At 38.0% G+C, this 18,215-nt stretch overlaps 3 protein-coding genes across 3 annotated transcripts; all 3 read right to left on the bottom strand.

Annotated features, from left to right (window-relative positions):
* Positions 1–746: 746 nt before the first annotated feature.
* Positions 747–3,712, bottom strand: LOC141631647 (E3 ubiquitin-protein ligase WAV3-like). Its single transcript, XM_074444289.1, has 2 exons — positions 3,510–3,712; positions 747–2,784 (listed from the first exon to the last, which is right to left on the bottom strand). Exons 1-2 carry the CDS (start codon positions 3,522–3,524, stop codon positions 889–891), a joined length of 1,911 nt encoding a protein of 636 aa, XP_074300390.1. The 5' UTR covers positions 3,525–3,712; the 3' UTR covers positions 747–888.
* Positions 3,713–8,587: 4,875 nt separating this feature from the next.
* Positions 8,588–11,615, bottom strand: LOC141631639 (E3 ubiquitin-protein ligase WAV3-like). The gene is made up of 2 exons (XM_074444282.1): positions 11,523–11,615; positions 8,588–10,727 (listed from the first exon to the last, which is right to left on the bottom strand). Exons 1-2 carry the CDS (start codon positions 11,535–11,537, stop codon positions 8,763–8,765), a joined length of 1,980 nt encoding a protein of 659 aa, XP_074300383.1. The 5' UTR covers positions 11,538–11,615; the 3' UTR covers positions 8,588–8,762.
* A 1,091-nt stretch (positions 11,616–12,706) lies between these two features.
* Positions 12,707–15,149, bottom strand: LOC141631632 (E3 ubiquitin-protein ligase WAV3-like). The gene is made up of 2 exons (XM_074444277.1): positions 15,049–15,149; positions 12,707–14,638 (listed from the first exon to the last, which is right to left on the bottom strand). The coding sequence occupies exons 1-2, from the start codon at positions 15,061–15,063 to the stop codon at positions 12,854–12,856; spliced, it is 1,800 nt and encodes a 599-aa protein (XP_074300378.1). The 5' UTR covers positions 15,064–15,149; the 3' UTR covers positions 12,707–12,853.
* Positions 15,150–18,215: the final 3,066 nt, after the last annotated feature.

Raw genomic sequence — 18,215 nt, 5'->3', positions numbered from 1 at the left:
CAAATGAAATACCAAAGGAGATTATGCGCAATTCAGAGCTGATTAAAAGCCATTGCTGTATTATTTTATCAAGTCAACACTCAATTAAATACGTGAATGTTTCCATAATTTTTCGACGACACTTCTAAGAGGCAATCAAGAACGAGTCTAATAAACTTGGAAGTACTTAGTGCCAATTTCAACTATCGAATTTATCGTATTTAGTGCCACCTCTTTTGTACGATTGAGTCTAATAAACTTGGAAGTACTTAGTAGACCACCAAGGCATCGAGCAAACGCTTAAGCAGCTGATTAAAGCAAAATACAATACATTGCGGATGAGAGAATGAGAACGAAAGCACATTTTATAATTTGGAGAATGGAGATATGGTCTGTATTGTGCAGATTAAACGTCATTCTTGTATTGTTTACTTTTGTTTTATCAAGTCAACAAACTCAATCGTACTATACATTTTATTATTTGACTCGGCTTGGACTCGATTTTCATAATACGAGTCAAGGTGAGCTCAAACTCGACTCGCTTATGCCTGGTTATACTAACTCGCCTCGCGAATTTGAGGAAATAATGAAAGATGTTATGTTAGCAGTAAATGTCGTTATTTTATTTCTTGTCTACATAGATACGGAGTAATTAGTTAGCAGTAACTGTAAATATTTATCGATGTGAATAAGTTTGTAATTCGAAGTGAATGTTTACCTTTGATTAAGATCTCGCTCAATAAAAAAACAAAAAAAAAAATAACCAGATGACGGAGATGAATAAAAAGTACGATTCTTATTGACATGACATAATTCATTATAAATTTATGAAGTACTCGTATAACACATTGACAAACTCTCCAAAACTATTAAGCACGGAACCTCACAGCCACATAATCCAACACCAATTTATTTACCAAACATCTTAAAAGGATTTTCAGAAGTATTTCCATCAGTAGCTTGGTTTTGACCACTGCCTTGGCGCTCTTGCTGTGATTTTTTCACCATTTGCTCCATAGCCGACGTCTGAAAACCACCAAACCCAAAGCCACCAGGAGCAGCACAGCTAGGTGCGGCACCAACATACATAGATTGTTGCTGAAACATTTGAGCATTAGCTCTTTGATACTGGTGTGAGCTCTGAGCTGATAATCCATAGGCTCTGCCACCTCCTACGTACGCCTCTGTACTACTCATACACTGAGCAACCATGCCCGCCTGACCAAAGAAGGACATAGTGGGCCCGTCCCCCACGTTCCCTGCATATGACTGTTTCACCTTCAGCCTCTTACACTCGAGTAATGATCGGGCCCCAAATAGCTCCCCTCTCTCAGCCATCTTCTGTGCTTCAGCAATTCCTTCTGCTATCGAGATTCTATTCTTCTCCCTGTCCACCTCTAGGCACACTTGCTTGTCTTCTTCTGATAACTCCTCTTTTAAGGGTCTCCTGATCTCAGCTCTAGCCGTATTAGACTCGATTTTTTCATCAGACAATGGGTTTTTATAGGAGCACTTCACCTCCAATAATTTTGTTGTCGAGGTTTCTCCTTCTTTTTCTTCAGCTTTAGGGACTGAGAGATAAACCAAGAATTGCTTCTCTTCATCTGCATAAATATCGCCAACATATACCACACCATGTTGACTACCAAAGCTGTCAATGGTGTTCTTATACCTTCCAGATGCAATAGACTTGATTCGAACCTCAGGACACCCCGAATGAACTTGAATCTCAACTTGCTGAGCCACAACACTCAATAGCCCACCAAGACATTGAGCAAATGCGTCCTGAATGACTTCAATTGCCTCAATGTAGGAAAAGGTTCCACCCGACCCATCTGATATTGCATGGAGCGCACTGGCATCATGGTCAGACCCGAACCCAAATGTGTGGACAGGGAATTTGTCACTTGCGGTTGGGTTGAGATCTGAGCCTGTAGCATTCGACCTAATTGACTGTGGAAGTTGATTAAGGCATGACATGAAATTGTGATTGTAATTGTCTTGACCATCAGAAAGGAGAATGATGCTAGTAACAGGGTTCTTTTCACGTCGTTGTTCCAAGACTTTGACTGCGGTTTGCAGCCCTGCAATTATGTTAGTAGATCCTCCTTCCTTTATGGAGCCGACAACTCTCAACGTATCAGCTTGGCCTGCTTGTGTCATCCTTGTTAGAGGAGTTAGCCTTTTAGAATTGGATGAAAAAGTAATGATTGAAAGACGGTCTGTGGGGCCGAGGTTTTTGATGACAAAATTGACAGCTTGCTTCAAGAGTATGATCTTCTGACCACCCATACTTCCACTGACATCTAGCACAGCCACTAGATCAAGAGGTGCACGTGAGTTAGCCATATCGACAGAAGACAGGCTGGGGGCCTTGATGGATGCAAGGACTGCGAACGAGTCAGATTGATCTGACTTGCTAAGAGCCGGATACTCAGGTACTGCCTTGACAGTCATGGGCATGGGACTCCCTTGCTGAGGTGGCAGTGGAGCCTCGCTCGATGACAGGGGATCATCGTCATTGAAATTAACATTACCGAGATTAGCATCAATAGGGCGTACTGCGGAAAAGTTAAATGAGGGATATACTACGGGGTGGTTGAAGAAAGGGTGGTTGGTTGGTGTATTAAATAGCGGAGGCGGAGCCTGAGGAGGTACTTGAGTACAAGTAGGATAGCAAGTAGGGCAGATATGACTGCCGTTTTGAAGATTATAGTAAATACAGTTGTAGTGAAACTTGTGAGAGCATTCTGCTGTGAATAATGCTCCTGTGTTCATGCATCTGTTGCAGATCTTGCATATTTCCTGCAAAAAGAAATAGATTTAAATAAATCTGTTAGATTTTGTAGATTTTTTTTCTCTTCAATGAAAAATTATATAGCCAGATTATACAAATTTACGATACTAGAAAATTAAACAATGAACTATCTCATCTTCGACACAGGGTAATCTTCCTGCTAATACAGCAACAGAGTATCTATACGCGAAATCTAGGGTTCGATCATGAAATTATAGAAATAATCTAACAACTGTAAAATTATTGAAAAAGTACTAAAATCAGCGAAACCAAATCTGATCCTTCTCTTTTAAATCAAACTTCATAATCTAATTAACTGTCAACAGAATTTGTACGTCAAACTTAATTATTCTAGCAAGCAATTACGAAATTCTTGTTAGAAAGACAATCTATGAAATAAAAGTCTTTTAATCTCTTACCTAAAATAGTTTTCTTACAATTTAGGATCTCAATTCGATATAAAAATCGATGCGTCTCGAATTCAATAGAGTAATAGACGACAGTTAAGTGAGCGATTTACATAACCTAACACTATAAAAGCTTTAAACGACAGATGTAAACTAACTTAGTTGGTAAAATCATGAGAGATGGTGTTCATGAAGTAACGAAGATAATACGGAGTATTATAGTACCGAAATAGACGTAAATCTAGAGAAAGAAAAGCAAAGAATATAGGAAGTAACAAATATAAACGACATATTAACGTAAAATAGTTAAGGAGCAAGAAGTTTACCATTGAATAATGCATGACTTGAAATCTTGGAGAACGTTGAGTCGTTGAACCTCTAAACTCTTAAGAAAACTGTTAAAATAAATACGAAGGTTGAGAATAATAAAAGCAGATGATTTAACTTATATATTTATAGATGGAGATGGTGTGTAATTTAGCGCTGATTAAACGCCAATTGTTATTTGTTAATCTAGCGCTGAGTAAACGCTATCCTTGTGTGTAAGTCGGTCAAGAAATAGTCCACAATAATATATTTGAGTCGGTCAATTCCGCGTGGATTGTTTGGATTTGTTAAAATTTGGACCCGACTGTTATTTTGGGTTTGGGTGAGTTCGTATGTTGTTGTTGAAGCTGTTTGTGGAAAACGGCTAGTATAGTATGCGATAATAAACATTCAGGTTGAATTGAATAGAGTCGATTAATTCTGGTTTTGAGTCAAACTCGGGTCTTTAATTCGGGTGTGGGTTAGATTTAGGCCGGGTCATTTTTATCAGGTCTAATCAAATGTAATTGACCAAATAAAGTTACTTCATTTTGTTTTTATCATTTATTTACCTTAAAATATGCATCATAAATAATTACTCGGTAGTAATTAATAATTATGTTGTCTATACCCGGTTACCCACCGACTAAAAAATTATTTCCTGGTAGACCTGGCCAAAGCAAGGAGCCCGACCGACCAAACCTGGCTCACGGGCAACATTAAGCCCGACCTGTGTAGCCCGCCCCATACACGGGCCGGGTACAGATTACATATTTCGAATTCGGCCCCTGCCGTTTTAAGCAAAAAAAAATTGGCCCGCCTGCCCACAACCCACAACACACCAAAGCCCATCACGGGTTGGGTTCGGGTCACATCTCCCTTAGCCCGGCCTGACAAACCTGCCTTATTCACACCTCACGGGCGGTTAAGGGCTGGGTGTAGTGAGCCCGGTTCAGCCAGGCCCGAATGTGGCCCATAGCCAGCTTTATTTCCACGTATTTTTTACTCTTTCTTACTAGGTGAGATCACTTATTCATTTTTATGTCCTATCATTTAAGATCTTGACACATCACATGTACAGAACAAATCTTCTATCCTATTTTATGTCCATCTTATGTCCTATTACTCTCAAATGAGACAGAAGATCTACACTGCTTTCTTACGGGACTTATTATATACGAGTCTTTGAGAAAAATAGAAAACTGTAGAAACATTAACTTAACAGCCAAGTCGCAAAGAAATACATATTTTAATACAACAATGGCGTTTAATCATAGCTAAAACTCCATCATCGCCAACTATATAATTTGTGCACTCATTCTCATTCTCATTCTCATTCTCATTCTCATCCCCTATATTTTTACTTTGGCAAAAAACAACCAAGTTTCTCGTTATGATGAACGATGGCGTAGAGGTAAAATACTTATTCATCTCGATATTTATTTGCCTTAGGCTTTTATGATCATTATGAAATTTATTTTAATCATGGTAAATAAATAATTGCGAACGATAAACATTTGATTATTTGAATTTTATGGAGTCTTTTATGTGAGTTTTTTTATGGATAATATATATATCCATTTAGTTAGTTGATGTGATCTGCGTGGTAGCTATCTCTTAAATAAGTAATCAGAAGTTCGATTTACTTTTGTGAATGAAAAAACCAAGGTCTGCCCACCAAAGAAAATATAATCAGAGACCATAGAATTGTACATTTGTACATGGTGATTGTTCAAGAATTTGGAGAATTAGGGTGTGTTTGGATTGAGCGATTTGGAGGGAAAGTAAAGGGAGGGAATTGGAAGGACGGGAAATTCATTGTTTGGTTAGCAAAATGAAGGTAGAGGGATTTGGAGGGGAGGGAAAATGGATCTCTTCATTTTCCTCCTGCAAGGCAAATTATTTCCCCACCAACATAAGCAACATTTGGAGGGAAAATCATCTCCTCCATTCTCCCTCCCCTCCCCTTCCCTTCCTTTCTCTTCCCTCCTCTTTCCTCCCCTTCTTTTCCCTCCTTTTTTTCCATCCAAACAAGGCCTTAATGTCAAAATGAGAACAAATGCGTTGACCTATGGATGAAGTGTTTCCCCATTAATATTTCAAGTTGTTAGATTTATATTCCATCCCTTTCGGTCAATGGTTTATATATTCCAAGTTTGGTGTATCTAGACTTGATAAAGCCAACCCGATCAGAATGACTCGACTTGATAAGGTTGACCCGAGATCAGAAAATGACGCGAACTTACCGGACCCGATATGACCCGAAACCCGAATTGACCCCGACCCGATCCAGACTCGACCCGAAACTTGATTGACCCAATGTTGACCCGACCGAAGATGACCCAACCCGAAATGACCCGACCCATAATTGACCCGATCCAAAATAACTTAAAGTGACCCAAAATAACCCGAAAGCGACCCGACCCAAAATGACTCATACCCGAAAGTGACCCGACAAAAGTCACCCGAAAATGACCCAAAACCCGAAATGACCCGACCCAAAATGTATGACAAACCCGAAATGACCTGACCCATACCCGACCCAAATGGATCCATTTGCCACCTCTACTTGTATCATCGTTTATTTATCTTTTTATTTTGAGAACAGAACACTTTGAAATAGACTAATCATTACCTTGCATTTTAGTCCAGCAATCACTGTGATGAAAATAATTACAATTAATCCGTTCCGCTTTCCTTAGTCTTTGTGTCATATTGTTCGCCGGAGACGATAAATCTGAAAGCTAGTGAATTTCATGTATCTTGATTCAATTTGTAGGGAAAATGCAACATCTGCAATAGAGACATGACAGTAGGACCATTATACACAGCACCTTGCTCCCACACCACCCACTACAACTGCTATCGCTACATGCTCCAAAATGACGGTCCTGACTGCATTACTTGCTCTGATAAAGCAAGGCAAGCACCTCCCCCCTCTGCTACTGGCTTGACCTCCAACATTGTCGATCCTAAGTTTAACAACAACGAGCCCCTCTCCTCGTCAACACAGACTCCACCTCGTCGCAAGTCGTACCATATGGATGGCATGGAGGTAAAATATTTATTCAATGACAGTTTTCTAACAGTCTAGTTTGTTTCCTATAAAACCACAGCTTGAGGTGACTGTCATATATATCATAACTAGGTTTGGTGCCCGGCTTCGCCCGGGCTACCTCTGTTTACCGTTAAATTTTATTTTCAATGAAATAAATTATGTTGGAGTTGTCTAACTCACACGTTTACTATTTATAATATATTTAACTACGGCATATCTTATAATTATGATGAAATGTAAAATTTATTTTCAAATTATGAGACACGTTCACTACCCCGCTATTAATATTATTACTTTCACGACATTCTTTCTGAATATCATTACGTTCACTATTCCCGTGGTTACTATTGTTTCTTTTACTAATTCCTCTATTTTTTTTCGTTAAATTCATTATTCCCGTTAATTTTATCCGGCCTATATTTAAATTTTAAATAAATAAAATATTTCCTTGAGTCAATTGATTATTTAATTGTTCATACTTTTTCTCATTGATACCATTGTTACTTTCACTACATTCGTAGTTACTTTCACTACTCTCACAATCATTATTATAACTGTCACTACTCCCACATTACTACCGCTAATTTTATTAATCTCGTTGCTACTACTATTACTTTTACTACATTTATTTAATGTATAATTCTATGATGATACTAATTAATTCCATAAGTGGGGCATGTTAATTTTAAGGAAAATCACTATATTCTTGTATTTTCTAAATATAATTACTTTAATTTAATGTAATTTCCATAAATATTTTTTATCAAGGAATCTGTATATTATACTTTTAACCAAAACTATATAATATTTACATTGAGATCCCTTTATCAGGTCCATCACACGGTGCTATCGATTTAAAACTATATAGTATAATTAATTTGTATAGATTTCTTTAATTACATTGAAGTCCCTTGGTTTCTGGAATTAATATATAGTATTGATTAGGGTGATTTGTATAATGTGGCTATAAAAATGTTCATTGGAGATTAAATTGAATGTATTTTAATGTAATTGTAGGGAAAATGTAACATCTGTAATAGAGACATGACAGTTGGACCGTTGTACACTGCACCTTGCTCCCACACCACCCACTACGACTGCTATCGCTACATGCTCCAGAATGACGGTCCTGACTGCACTACTTGCTCTGATGAAGCCAGGCAAGCACCTCGTCCGCAACTAGCTTGACCTTTACCTTTGTCAATGCAAATTTCAACCACAGGAGCACCTCTCTTCACTGACTCATACACCGTCCGTCTCCTTTTGGCATTTACATTGTGTCTGTTCATTTGCTGTACTGTCGTTATGCTTGTGTCGTCTGTTGTAAAAACATGTAAACTCTCATAATGTTTTTATTTAAGCAATTCATTCACCCAATAATAATAAACTTTGTTTTATCAATTTATCATTTATCAAATTCTATCAGTCACTAATTCCACCCTGACAAGGCTGAGCGATGCTCATGACCGTCAAGCTCCTGCCCAATTACCTCGCTCTCTGCAAGCCAGATCAGTCAACTGTATACTCAGTTCGACAAATATGTACTGTCCTCATCCGATGTATTTGTCAGTGTATTTGCTGTACGGCAAATATGTCCTCTTCCGAAAATGAACAAGTTACAGAATGTTTAGTTTATCAACAGTGAAGTAAAAATTTGACGAAACAACTATCTTTATCAACTTCCCAACATCTATGTACCTAACAAGCAAAATAATGAAATTTGATGCTTCAACATTTTTCTGAATGACTAACTTCACATCTGTTTTTATCTCCTCACATTTCCAAGCCGGGTTAATGTAACCAAGCGGAACTGGAAGTCAGTCTCAACATCTTTTCTCTGGTGGTGACGATCAACATAGAAAATCTCAACACTTTCGCTGACAATTTCGCTGGGCAACAAAGGTCTGATTGTCCAAGTCAAGAAAGAATAGGGGTAGTATTCAATGCTTTAAAAGCATACTAAAATGGAAAGGATGATAAATGACTGAGACACCAAAAAAAAAAAAAAACAACAAATGATCGTGACGGAGGGAGTATATATTTATTATTCTCAAATTTAGAAGCTTTTTATTTTATTTCTATGTTAATATTCTTATTCCAAACAGTTACATAATCGAAGTCCCATTTTCATCCTAAAGATTTCGAGATAGTTTATAAGCCTTCTCTTCATTTATTCAATTGATTCTTCTCTAAAATAACAAAGGTGCATCTATCTTCAAAGGATTGAAGGACCATCCCCACCAAAATATTGGTTTTGATCTGTGAATTGTTGCAAAGGTCGCTGTTGACGTTGCTGTTGATATTCCAGTATCGGTCCCAGTTGCAGTGGCTGTTGCAGTAGCTGTTGTAGTTGCTGTTTCTGTTGCTGTGATTTCACCATCATTTGCTGCATATAAGTTGTCTGAAAGTTGGCGTCAACACCATCAGGAGGACCACTCATAGGGGGAAATTGGCCAACAATATTCTTAGACTGTAGCATTTGAGCCGCAGCTCTCTGATAATTGTGTGAGCTCTGAGCCGATAATCCAAAGGCTCTACCGCCTTCCATGTATGCCTTTCTACTACTCATAGACTCTGAAACAATCTGTGCCTGTCGAGACAGTAATTCAGTGCGTTCATCTCCTGCTATCCCGGAACTTGACTCCATTACCATCTTCCTCTTTCTCTCTAGTGTTGACCGCGCCCCAGATAGCTCCCCTCTCTCCGCCATCTCCTGTGCTTCCGCTATTCCTTCTGCTATTATTATCCGGTTTTTCTCCCTGTCCACCTCTAGGCACACCCTCTTGTCTTCTTCTGATAGCTCCTCTTTTAAAGGCCTTCTAATCTCGGCTCTAGCTGTATCAGACTCGATCTTCTCATTTGATATTGGGTTCTTATACAAACACTTAACCTCCAGTAACTTTGTTGTCGAGGTTTCTCCTTCATTTTCTTCAGCTTTAGGGACTGAGAGATAAACCAAGAATTGCTTCTCTTCATCTGCATAAACATCGCCAACATACACCACCCCATGTTGACCACCAAAGCTATCGATAGTATTCTTATACCTCCCAGACGGAATAGACTTGATTCGAACCTCAGGACACCTCGAGCGAACCTGGATTTCAACTTCCTGAGCCACAACACTCAACAGCCCACCCAGGCATTGAGCAAACGCGTCCTGAAGAACCTCGATTGCCTCAATGTAGGAAAATGTTCCAACCGACCCATCTGATATTGCGTGGAGTGCTTTGGCATCATGGTCAGACCCAAACCCAAATGTGTAGACCGGGACTTTTTCAGTTGGTGTTAGACTCAATCCTACCGCATTTGATCTAATTGTCTGGGGGAGCTGGCTAAGGCATGACGTGAAATTGCGATTGTCAGTGTCTTTACCATCAGAAAGGAGAATGATACTAGTAACAGGGTTCTTTTCACGTCGTTGGTCCAAGACTTTGACAGCGGTTTGCAGACCTGCAATGATGTTAGTAGATCCTTCTGCCCTAATGGAGTCAACGACTCTTATGGTATCAGCTTGACCTGCTTGTGTCATCCTTTTTAGAGGTGTTAGCCTTTGAGAGCTGGTTGAGAATGTGATGACTGAAAGACGGTCTGCAGGGCCGAGGTTTTGGATGACAAAATTGAGAGCTTGCTTCAAGAGTGCAATTTTCTGACCAAACATACTGCCACTGACATCTAGCACAGCCACCAGATCAAGAGGTGCACGCGAGTTACCCTCATCAGTAGCTTCAGGGGGAAAAAGTGGTGCTCGGATGGATACAAGCACCGCAAATGAGTCTGACTGATCTGACTTGCTTAGAGCAGTGTACTCGGTCAAGGCCTTGACTGTCATGGGCCCACCGTCTTGTTGAGTCGCAGGTGGGGTCTGCCTTGATGATGGTAGGGCCTCATCATCATTGAAATTTGGATCGACATTGGTGGGGACAGCGGGAGTAGCCTTAAGATTTCCTTGTAAGGGGAGTTTACTGGTGCCATGTGGGAATGTAGGAATAAATTGAGGCACTTGTAGTGGCCGTCTCGCAAAAGGCGAATGGAGTTGGGTCCAAGTAGCATGGCAAGTAGGGCAGGTATGGCTGCTATTTTGAAGGTTGGAGAAAATGCAGTTGTAGTGGAATTTGTGGGAGCATTCTGCTATGAACAATGGTCCTGTGTTCATGTATCTGTTGCAGATGTTGCATATTTCCTGCAAAAAGCAACAAATTACAGTACTCGTCAGTTTCGCAGATTTCCGATCCCAATCTAACAATTATATTATACCCAGATTGGACAAATCTAACAAACACAGAAGATCAAGAAACAAATTACATATAAGTCTTGAACCCTTTTAATCTCCGAAACAGTAGAATATAGAAAAAAGTAAAATCAACTTGATATTACCTTCATCTCATTTTTATTGTCTCAAAAGATTAAAATTAATTATTACTATCAAATCAAATAATTATAAGCAAGTATAGTACAATGTTCTAATTCCAATCTATGCTATCACACCACTTTTTAATCCATTCCAATACTTTGAATCGAACAATCCCTTAATAATACTTAAGGCATTGTCAGATTATAAAAATAACAAATCAAATACGTATGAATTATTTGTTAGTCTTGATCACTGTAATATACAATTATTCGTCATAGTATTATTTATCTCACATGAATCTCGATTCCATACCCTACGAAAGCGTACTATACTTCAATACAGAATTCCCTAACGGATTGAGCGGATTAGATAACCCTAATATCAACACGATAATCACTGCATTGTACTTAATCGATGAAGATAGACCAAAATTAACTGAAAATACAACATATACACATAAAAATCAAATAATTTTATTTAATCGTCTTAATCATTTGTTTAACTTTAATTAAAATACAATAAAAATATTACTAGCACAATAACTTACAAATATTACCGTCAAAGTGTCAATTAAAATGGGATAATTAAATATGAGCACAAGTTACAAAAACCGATATGTATTACCTCAGAAACATACATGATGCAAAATTTTGTTTGATTTTTTTGTTGAAACGAAAAACTAAGTTGAAATTCGTTTTGATGTAATTGAGGATGAAAGTCCTGGTGCTTTTATAACCGGAAATGGTGTATTTTTTATATTATTTTATTTAGTCAATTGCACCGCCTTAGCTATTAAGATTAAGATATTTTTTTCCTGCATTTGGGTTTTTCATGGGTATCTTGTATCTTGTTTAAGAAACAGCCCAATGAGATAAAATATTGAAATTTGCCCATGGTGGTAAAAGTTATTTTGATTAAAGAAATTCGACCCTGAGAATTAACCGATCATATTTTATTAAGGACTAGACTTGGTAGACGGCTCAATTGTGTCGGGTCAAAATTGGGTTAATTTGGGTTCAGATTGTTCAAGTTTGTGACAAGTCAGGTCGGGTTATTTTAGATTTAGGCCATTTTTGGATGAGTTTTATCAAGTTATTTGGGAATAACTGTTCAGTATGCAATAATAAACATTTGGGTCAAGTCAATTCGGCTCGAGCTATTCAGGCCGAGTCGTTCGGGTAGAGTTAGTTTTTTCAGGTCTAAATGTTTAATCGAGACTAAAGAATCGTATTAACTTAACATTGAACATTAATATATTGGTTTTGTTTAAAATTAAAACAACGTAATCAAAATTGGAATTACTTTTTCATATACGGAATAGTTTTTCCACTTATCCCTAAACCTAGATTTTGTTGTGTTTCTTAGTTAACGGAGCACTTGCTTGTCCAATAATGCTAACTGTCATGGCATCGCATTTGGGCCACAATCAATATTAATGTTTTACTGTTATTGGATTAAATCTGAGTTTTGTCCCTAGATTTAGAACTGATATTCATATTGATGATCAATAGTACATGTTCACAATTGATTAATATTCATAATCGATATTGATTGCGAAAGTAGCAAAGGTTCAAGTCTCCAATTGAGTTTCTTCATCTCCTTGCGTGCTTGTTTTAGGGAAATTTGGCTGGTCAGTCGAGGTGGATAGGGTACGGTCGGCCAGAGCATGATCGGCCGGAGGGTAGGTTGTCGTGGGGGCTGTTGGTGGTGAAGGAAATGGAGATTAAGAAAAATCAATCGAGTAAGGGAGGAAAAAATTAAGAAGGATAAAATTGTAAAAGATGTATCTGAAAGAGTAAAATTCGTACAGATAACTTTATTAAAACGGAAATAAAATACGATTACATCAATATCGAATTCCAAAACTAAACAAGCAGAAGTTAAGTGAAACCAATGTCTAAAGTAAAACCTACTTTCGTCTTTGAGGTGTCCTCTGCTCGAAACGACAGCGTTTATCACAATTTTTTTAACAGTTTGAGGCCCCTTCTTACAAGGTTCGTCCCACTAAAACCATGGTTTTGAGCTTTGAATTGTGACATAAATCGCTGTTGCTGATGCTGTTGCAGTTGTTGTTGTTGTTTCTGTTGCTGTGATTTCTTCATCATTTGCTTCATATAAGTCGTCTGAAACTTGACGTCATCACCACCACCAGGAATATTCTTATTCTGAGGCTGCAGCATTTGAGCCGCAGCTCTCTGATAATTGTGTGAGCTCTGAGCCGATAATGTAAAGGCTCTACCGCCTCCCTGGTACGCCTGTGTACTACTCATACCGAATGAAACATTGTCTGCTTGTCGAGACAGTGATTCAGTGGCTTCATCCCCTGCCATCCCACAAAATGACTTCATTACCATCTCCCTCTTTCTCCTCAGTGTTGACCGCGCCCCAAATAAATCCCCTCTTTCCGCCATCTCATGTGCTTCCGCTATTCCTTCTGCTATTATTATCCGGTTTTTCTCCCTGTCCACCTCTAGGCACACCCTCTTGTCTTCTTCTGTTAGCTCCTCTTTTAAAGGCCTCCTTATCTCAGCAATAGCTGTATCAGACTCGATTTTCTCATTCGTTAATGGGTTCTTATACAAACACTTCACCTCCAATAACTTTGTTGTCGACGTTTCTCCTTCTTTTTCTTCAGCTTTAGGGACTGAGAGATAAACCAAGAATTGCTTCTCTTCATCTGCATAGACATCGCCAACATACACCACCCCATGCTGACCACCAAAGCTATCGATAGTATTCTTATACCTCCCAGACGGAATAGACTTGATTTGAACATCAGGACACCCCGAGCGAAGCTGGATTTCAACATCCTGAGCCACAACACTCAACAGCCCACCCAGGCATTGAGCAAACGCGTCCTGAAGAACCTCGACTGCCTCAATGTAGGAAAATGTCCCACCCGATCCATCTGATATTGCGTGGAGTGCTTTGGCATCATGGTCAGACCCAAACCCAAATGTGTAGACCGGGATTTTGTCACTTAGTGTCAGACCCGATCCTACAGCATTTGACCGAATTGACTGTGGAAGTCGGTTAAGGCATGACATGAAATTGGGATTGGCATTGTCTTGACCATCTGAAAGGAGAATGATACTAGTAACAGGGTTCTTTTCACGTCGTTCTTCCAAGACTTTAACAGCGGTTTGCAGCCCTGCAATTATGTTAGTAGTTCCTTTTGCCGTAATGGAGTCAACGACTCTTAAGGTATCAGCTTGACCTGCATGTGTCATCCTTGTTAGAGGGGTTAGCCTTTGAGAGTTGGTTGAGAATGTGATGATTGAAAGACGGTCTGCAGGGCCGAGGTTTTGGATGACAAAATTGAGAGATTGCTTCAAGAGTGCGATCTTGTGACCGTACATACTGCTACTAACATCAAGTATAGCCACAAGATCAAGAGGTGCACGCGAGTTAGCCTCAACAGTGGGTTCAGGGGGTAAAAGAGGTGCTCGGATGGATACAAGCGCCGCAAATGAGTCAGACTGATCAGACTTGCTTAAAGCAGGGTACTCAGGCAAGGCCTTGACGGTCATGGGTCCACCATCTTGTTGAGGCGGAGGTGGGGTCTGGTTCGATGAGGGAAAAGGCGAATGCAGTTGAGTCCAAGTAGCATAGCAAGTAGGGCAGGTATGGTTGTTATTTTGAAGATTGGAGAAAATGCAGTTGTAGTGAAACTTGTGAGAGCATTCTGCTGTGAATAATGCTCCTGTGTTCATGCATCTGTAGCAGATGTTGCATATTTCCTGCAAAATACCAACAAATTACAATACTCGTCAGTTTCAATAAATACTCATCCGATCCCCAATCTAATAAGTACATACTCCTCGAGTCGCAATTTTTATGTTTCCATTCCAGAATAAAACCAAACAATTACACGCAAGTATAATGATACTAGCGTCATAGTATATTCATCTCACAAAATTCCGTAAAAGGTTGAGTGAATTAGATAACCCTAATAATCTAATATCGACATGATAATTATTGCATTGTAATCTACAATAATACACGAACGTAAATAAATAACAGTCAAATAATGTCTATCCTTATTCCTTATGTGTTTACGTTTGATTGAAAACCATTACGGAAAATATTATTACTAGCGGAATAACGTGTAACACTGGGACAATTAAAGACGGAGTATATGATATATTACCTCAGGAACATACATAATGCAGAAAAAATGGATTTTTTTGATATAATAATTGAGATTATTTGTGAATGAAGAGTCCTGGTGCTTTTATAGCAGGAAATGGTGTATCTTTTGTAGCAGGAAATGGTAAACAGCATCGCCCTAGCGATTATGATGTTTAAGATATTTTTTATGTATTTGAGTTTCTTGATGGGCCTCTTGTTTGTATCTTGTTTAAGAAAGAGCACAGTGGTCATTTATTGAACTTGGCCCATGGTCAAGAGATGGTAAAAGTTTTTTTTTTTTTTTTTTTTTGACAACGATAAAATGTATTGGAAATAAACCCTTTTACAATACAAACATGGGAATACTAGAGTTCCTAAAACTACTAGAAAACCAACTAACTGAGCTAAAATTACTAGTACATCTAGCCGAAATAAAAAGACGACATTTTTTGAATGGAGGGTGATAATGGTCATCGAACAAGATCGTGTGAGCCTCCTCTCTTTTCAAATCGTAGTTCTCGGAAAAAGACGATTTATTTGAAAAAAAAATTGTCATATTCCGATCTCGTAAACAGGAGTTATGACCTCTTAAAGTTTTCCGGATCAGAAATTTGGACATTTCATGCAAAATGACTAATCTCAAGGGCATCATTTGCATTTTCCCTACTTATAACCACAAAAAAATTTGGAGATCCCATTGTCGTTAACTTATTGAGAGACAATTCTCCCGGATCTCGTTATGTACTTTTCGTGTTTGACTCTCTAATTATAAATCCCGATTCCGCAAAATCGTATAATGACATAGGTTATTAATAACAGGGGAAGAATATGCGTTAGCTCAAGTGGTAAGAGCACTCTTACTCCAACCATAAGTGAGGTTCAATTCTTACCCATAACATAGTAAGCTCATCTGAGACAAAACAAATAATAATGAGGGAAAAATAAAAAGCTTGATTACCAAGCACCCTAATTCTTAAATTCATAAGGTATACATACATTGGCGCCCAAAACCGTGTTTGTTGAACTTATTTCCATAATTTGTCTATATAATCACAAAACAGTAATTAAATTTCTTCCAACAATTACCAGCTTAAACCTTTCTCCAATTTTCTTACATCAATTTTCACAATTTCTTGTTTCTATTCCACATACAATTATTCAATTAACATGGATAAATTGACACTTCCGCTAAAGAAACGCCCCTTTGATCTTTCTTTCGAGGTTGCGAAACAAAACAATCAACCAGAACAGAATTTTCTCGGCTTTGTTTCGACAAATTTGAGCAAGAAAGTTGTACCGGTATTCAATCCGAAGTCAAGCCACAGTAATCTTCAACTCTACCCTCCAAAGAAACGCTTTCGTCGTCTCGAGATTATCTATGTTCCAACTGATGATTCCGGAACTCAAATCCGCCTGATTGTATTAAGACGTCTTACAAGCTTGAAGCTAGAAAGATAGTCACTAATATTTCGTAATTGTTTCTTGAAATTGTAATTTTGTAGTTGTTGATGAACTAAACTTTAGGCACATTGTTAATTTTTCGAAAGATAGCGATTTTCTGTTTCTTGGCAACAAAAATCTGTTATGAAAAGTATATTGTTTCTGTTGAGTAATTGTTATGAAATATGAATGGAATATTTGAGATTCACCTATTAATTTTCTTTATTTCTTATGCGATTTTCTGTTTCTTGGCAACAAAAAACGGTTAGCATTGTCGCTCAGAAGTACAAGAACACAGGATGATTCATATAGCATAATACTTATACATGAATACACTTTTCTCGACTCTGGCGCATACAGCAGAAGGCTAATTAACGCGAAAAGATCAGACAACATTTATGGTACTTTTAGAAACTTACATCTAACATAACTGTTATTTATATCAATCATAATCTTCTAGAAAGCGGCGTCTCCTCTGAAGAATGTAATTAGCGGCCTTCAAGTCAGCGAAGTCATCAGCAGCAGCACCAAAGTAGTTATCTGTTGTTTCGTCTTGAGGGGTTGGCTTAAAATTGTCTGCTGCTATAAATGACACCTTTCGCGCAGCCTGGTTTCTTGGGCCCCTGTTGACAACATAGTCGATTAAGGCAGCAGTCGGGAATGTCTGATTCGGCCTCACATATCGGACTGTGACTGATGGTTCTGCTGCGCGGGAATAGGATTTTCTCATGTTTTGGATTAGCTTATCTGAAATTTGTTTAGTTTAAGTGGAATGCTATGCAGTATCAGTAAGAGGATAGCTCTATATGTAGTGGTTTGTTATTGGTGCATAATTGCATCTCTTTATGCTCCATAATGATATTCCTTCATATCTATGAAAAGTACTGTTGAGATGTTATTTTTAACTAATTTGGAGAATCATAAAAAGTTAAATGTATAGATTTAACCAAATCTGATTTAGTATTTGATTAATGTTATACAGGTATCAACTAGGTTGATTTATCAGATTATGCTTATCTAATTAATTGCAGACGGGTTTAATTGAAGGTGCTCTTATATGGATAATCTTAAAAAGTCCGAAACTAGTAGAAATACTATACAATATCAATTGGTCTCCCTTGTGACGGGTTATCATTTGTGACGGATATTTTGTGAGATAAAATGGTAACAAAATGGGTTAGTGGAGAAAGGGGACCACATGAATAGTGTTGCAGAGAGAGAAAAAGTGGGTACTTTGTGACTTGTGAGGTAAAATGGTATTCGTCACTCAAGAGTGACGGATATGTGCCGTCACAAACAAGAATTTGTGATACAATATATGTTTTGTGTGGATTTTGCGCAAGGCGAAATCAGGTCAGGGTTGAATTTTGTATGTGGAAAACCCTTGAATGGAAAAAAACCACGGGCACCAAGCCAGGAGAGGATTTCACTATGTAATCCCCCTACTACTAAGAGAATAAAAATTCTCTTAGTTTTCCCTTCAAAAGGCATCTAACTAAATAAGGTAACAAGTAAAAAAAAATTCATTACATTATTATCTTTTCAATTAATACATTCTTATAATTAAACTCTAATCTTTTAATTAAAATTCATATTTGTGACAATTTCATTAAAATCCATAATTTATTATGCACTCATTTTTATTTTCATAGATATTATTCTTCATCAGTTACACCCTAAAATTACGCAAATCTGCTTCTTATGCAGTCTTTAACATAATTATTGTCATCACTTACACCCTAAAAT

The sequence above is a fragment of the Silene latifolia genome, chromosome 2 (assembly GCF_048544455.1).
Source record: "Silene latifolia isolate original U9 population chromosome 2, ASM4854445v1, whole genome shotgun sequence".
NCBI lineage: Eukaryota > Viridiplantae > Streptophyta > Magnoliopsida > Caryophyllales > Caryophyllaceae > Silene > Silene latifolia.
Note: the sequence above shows the minus strand (reverse complement) of the source record. Positions and strands in the feature narration are given on the sequence as shown.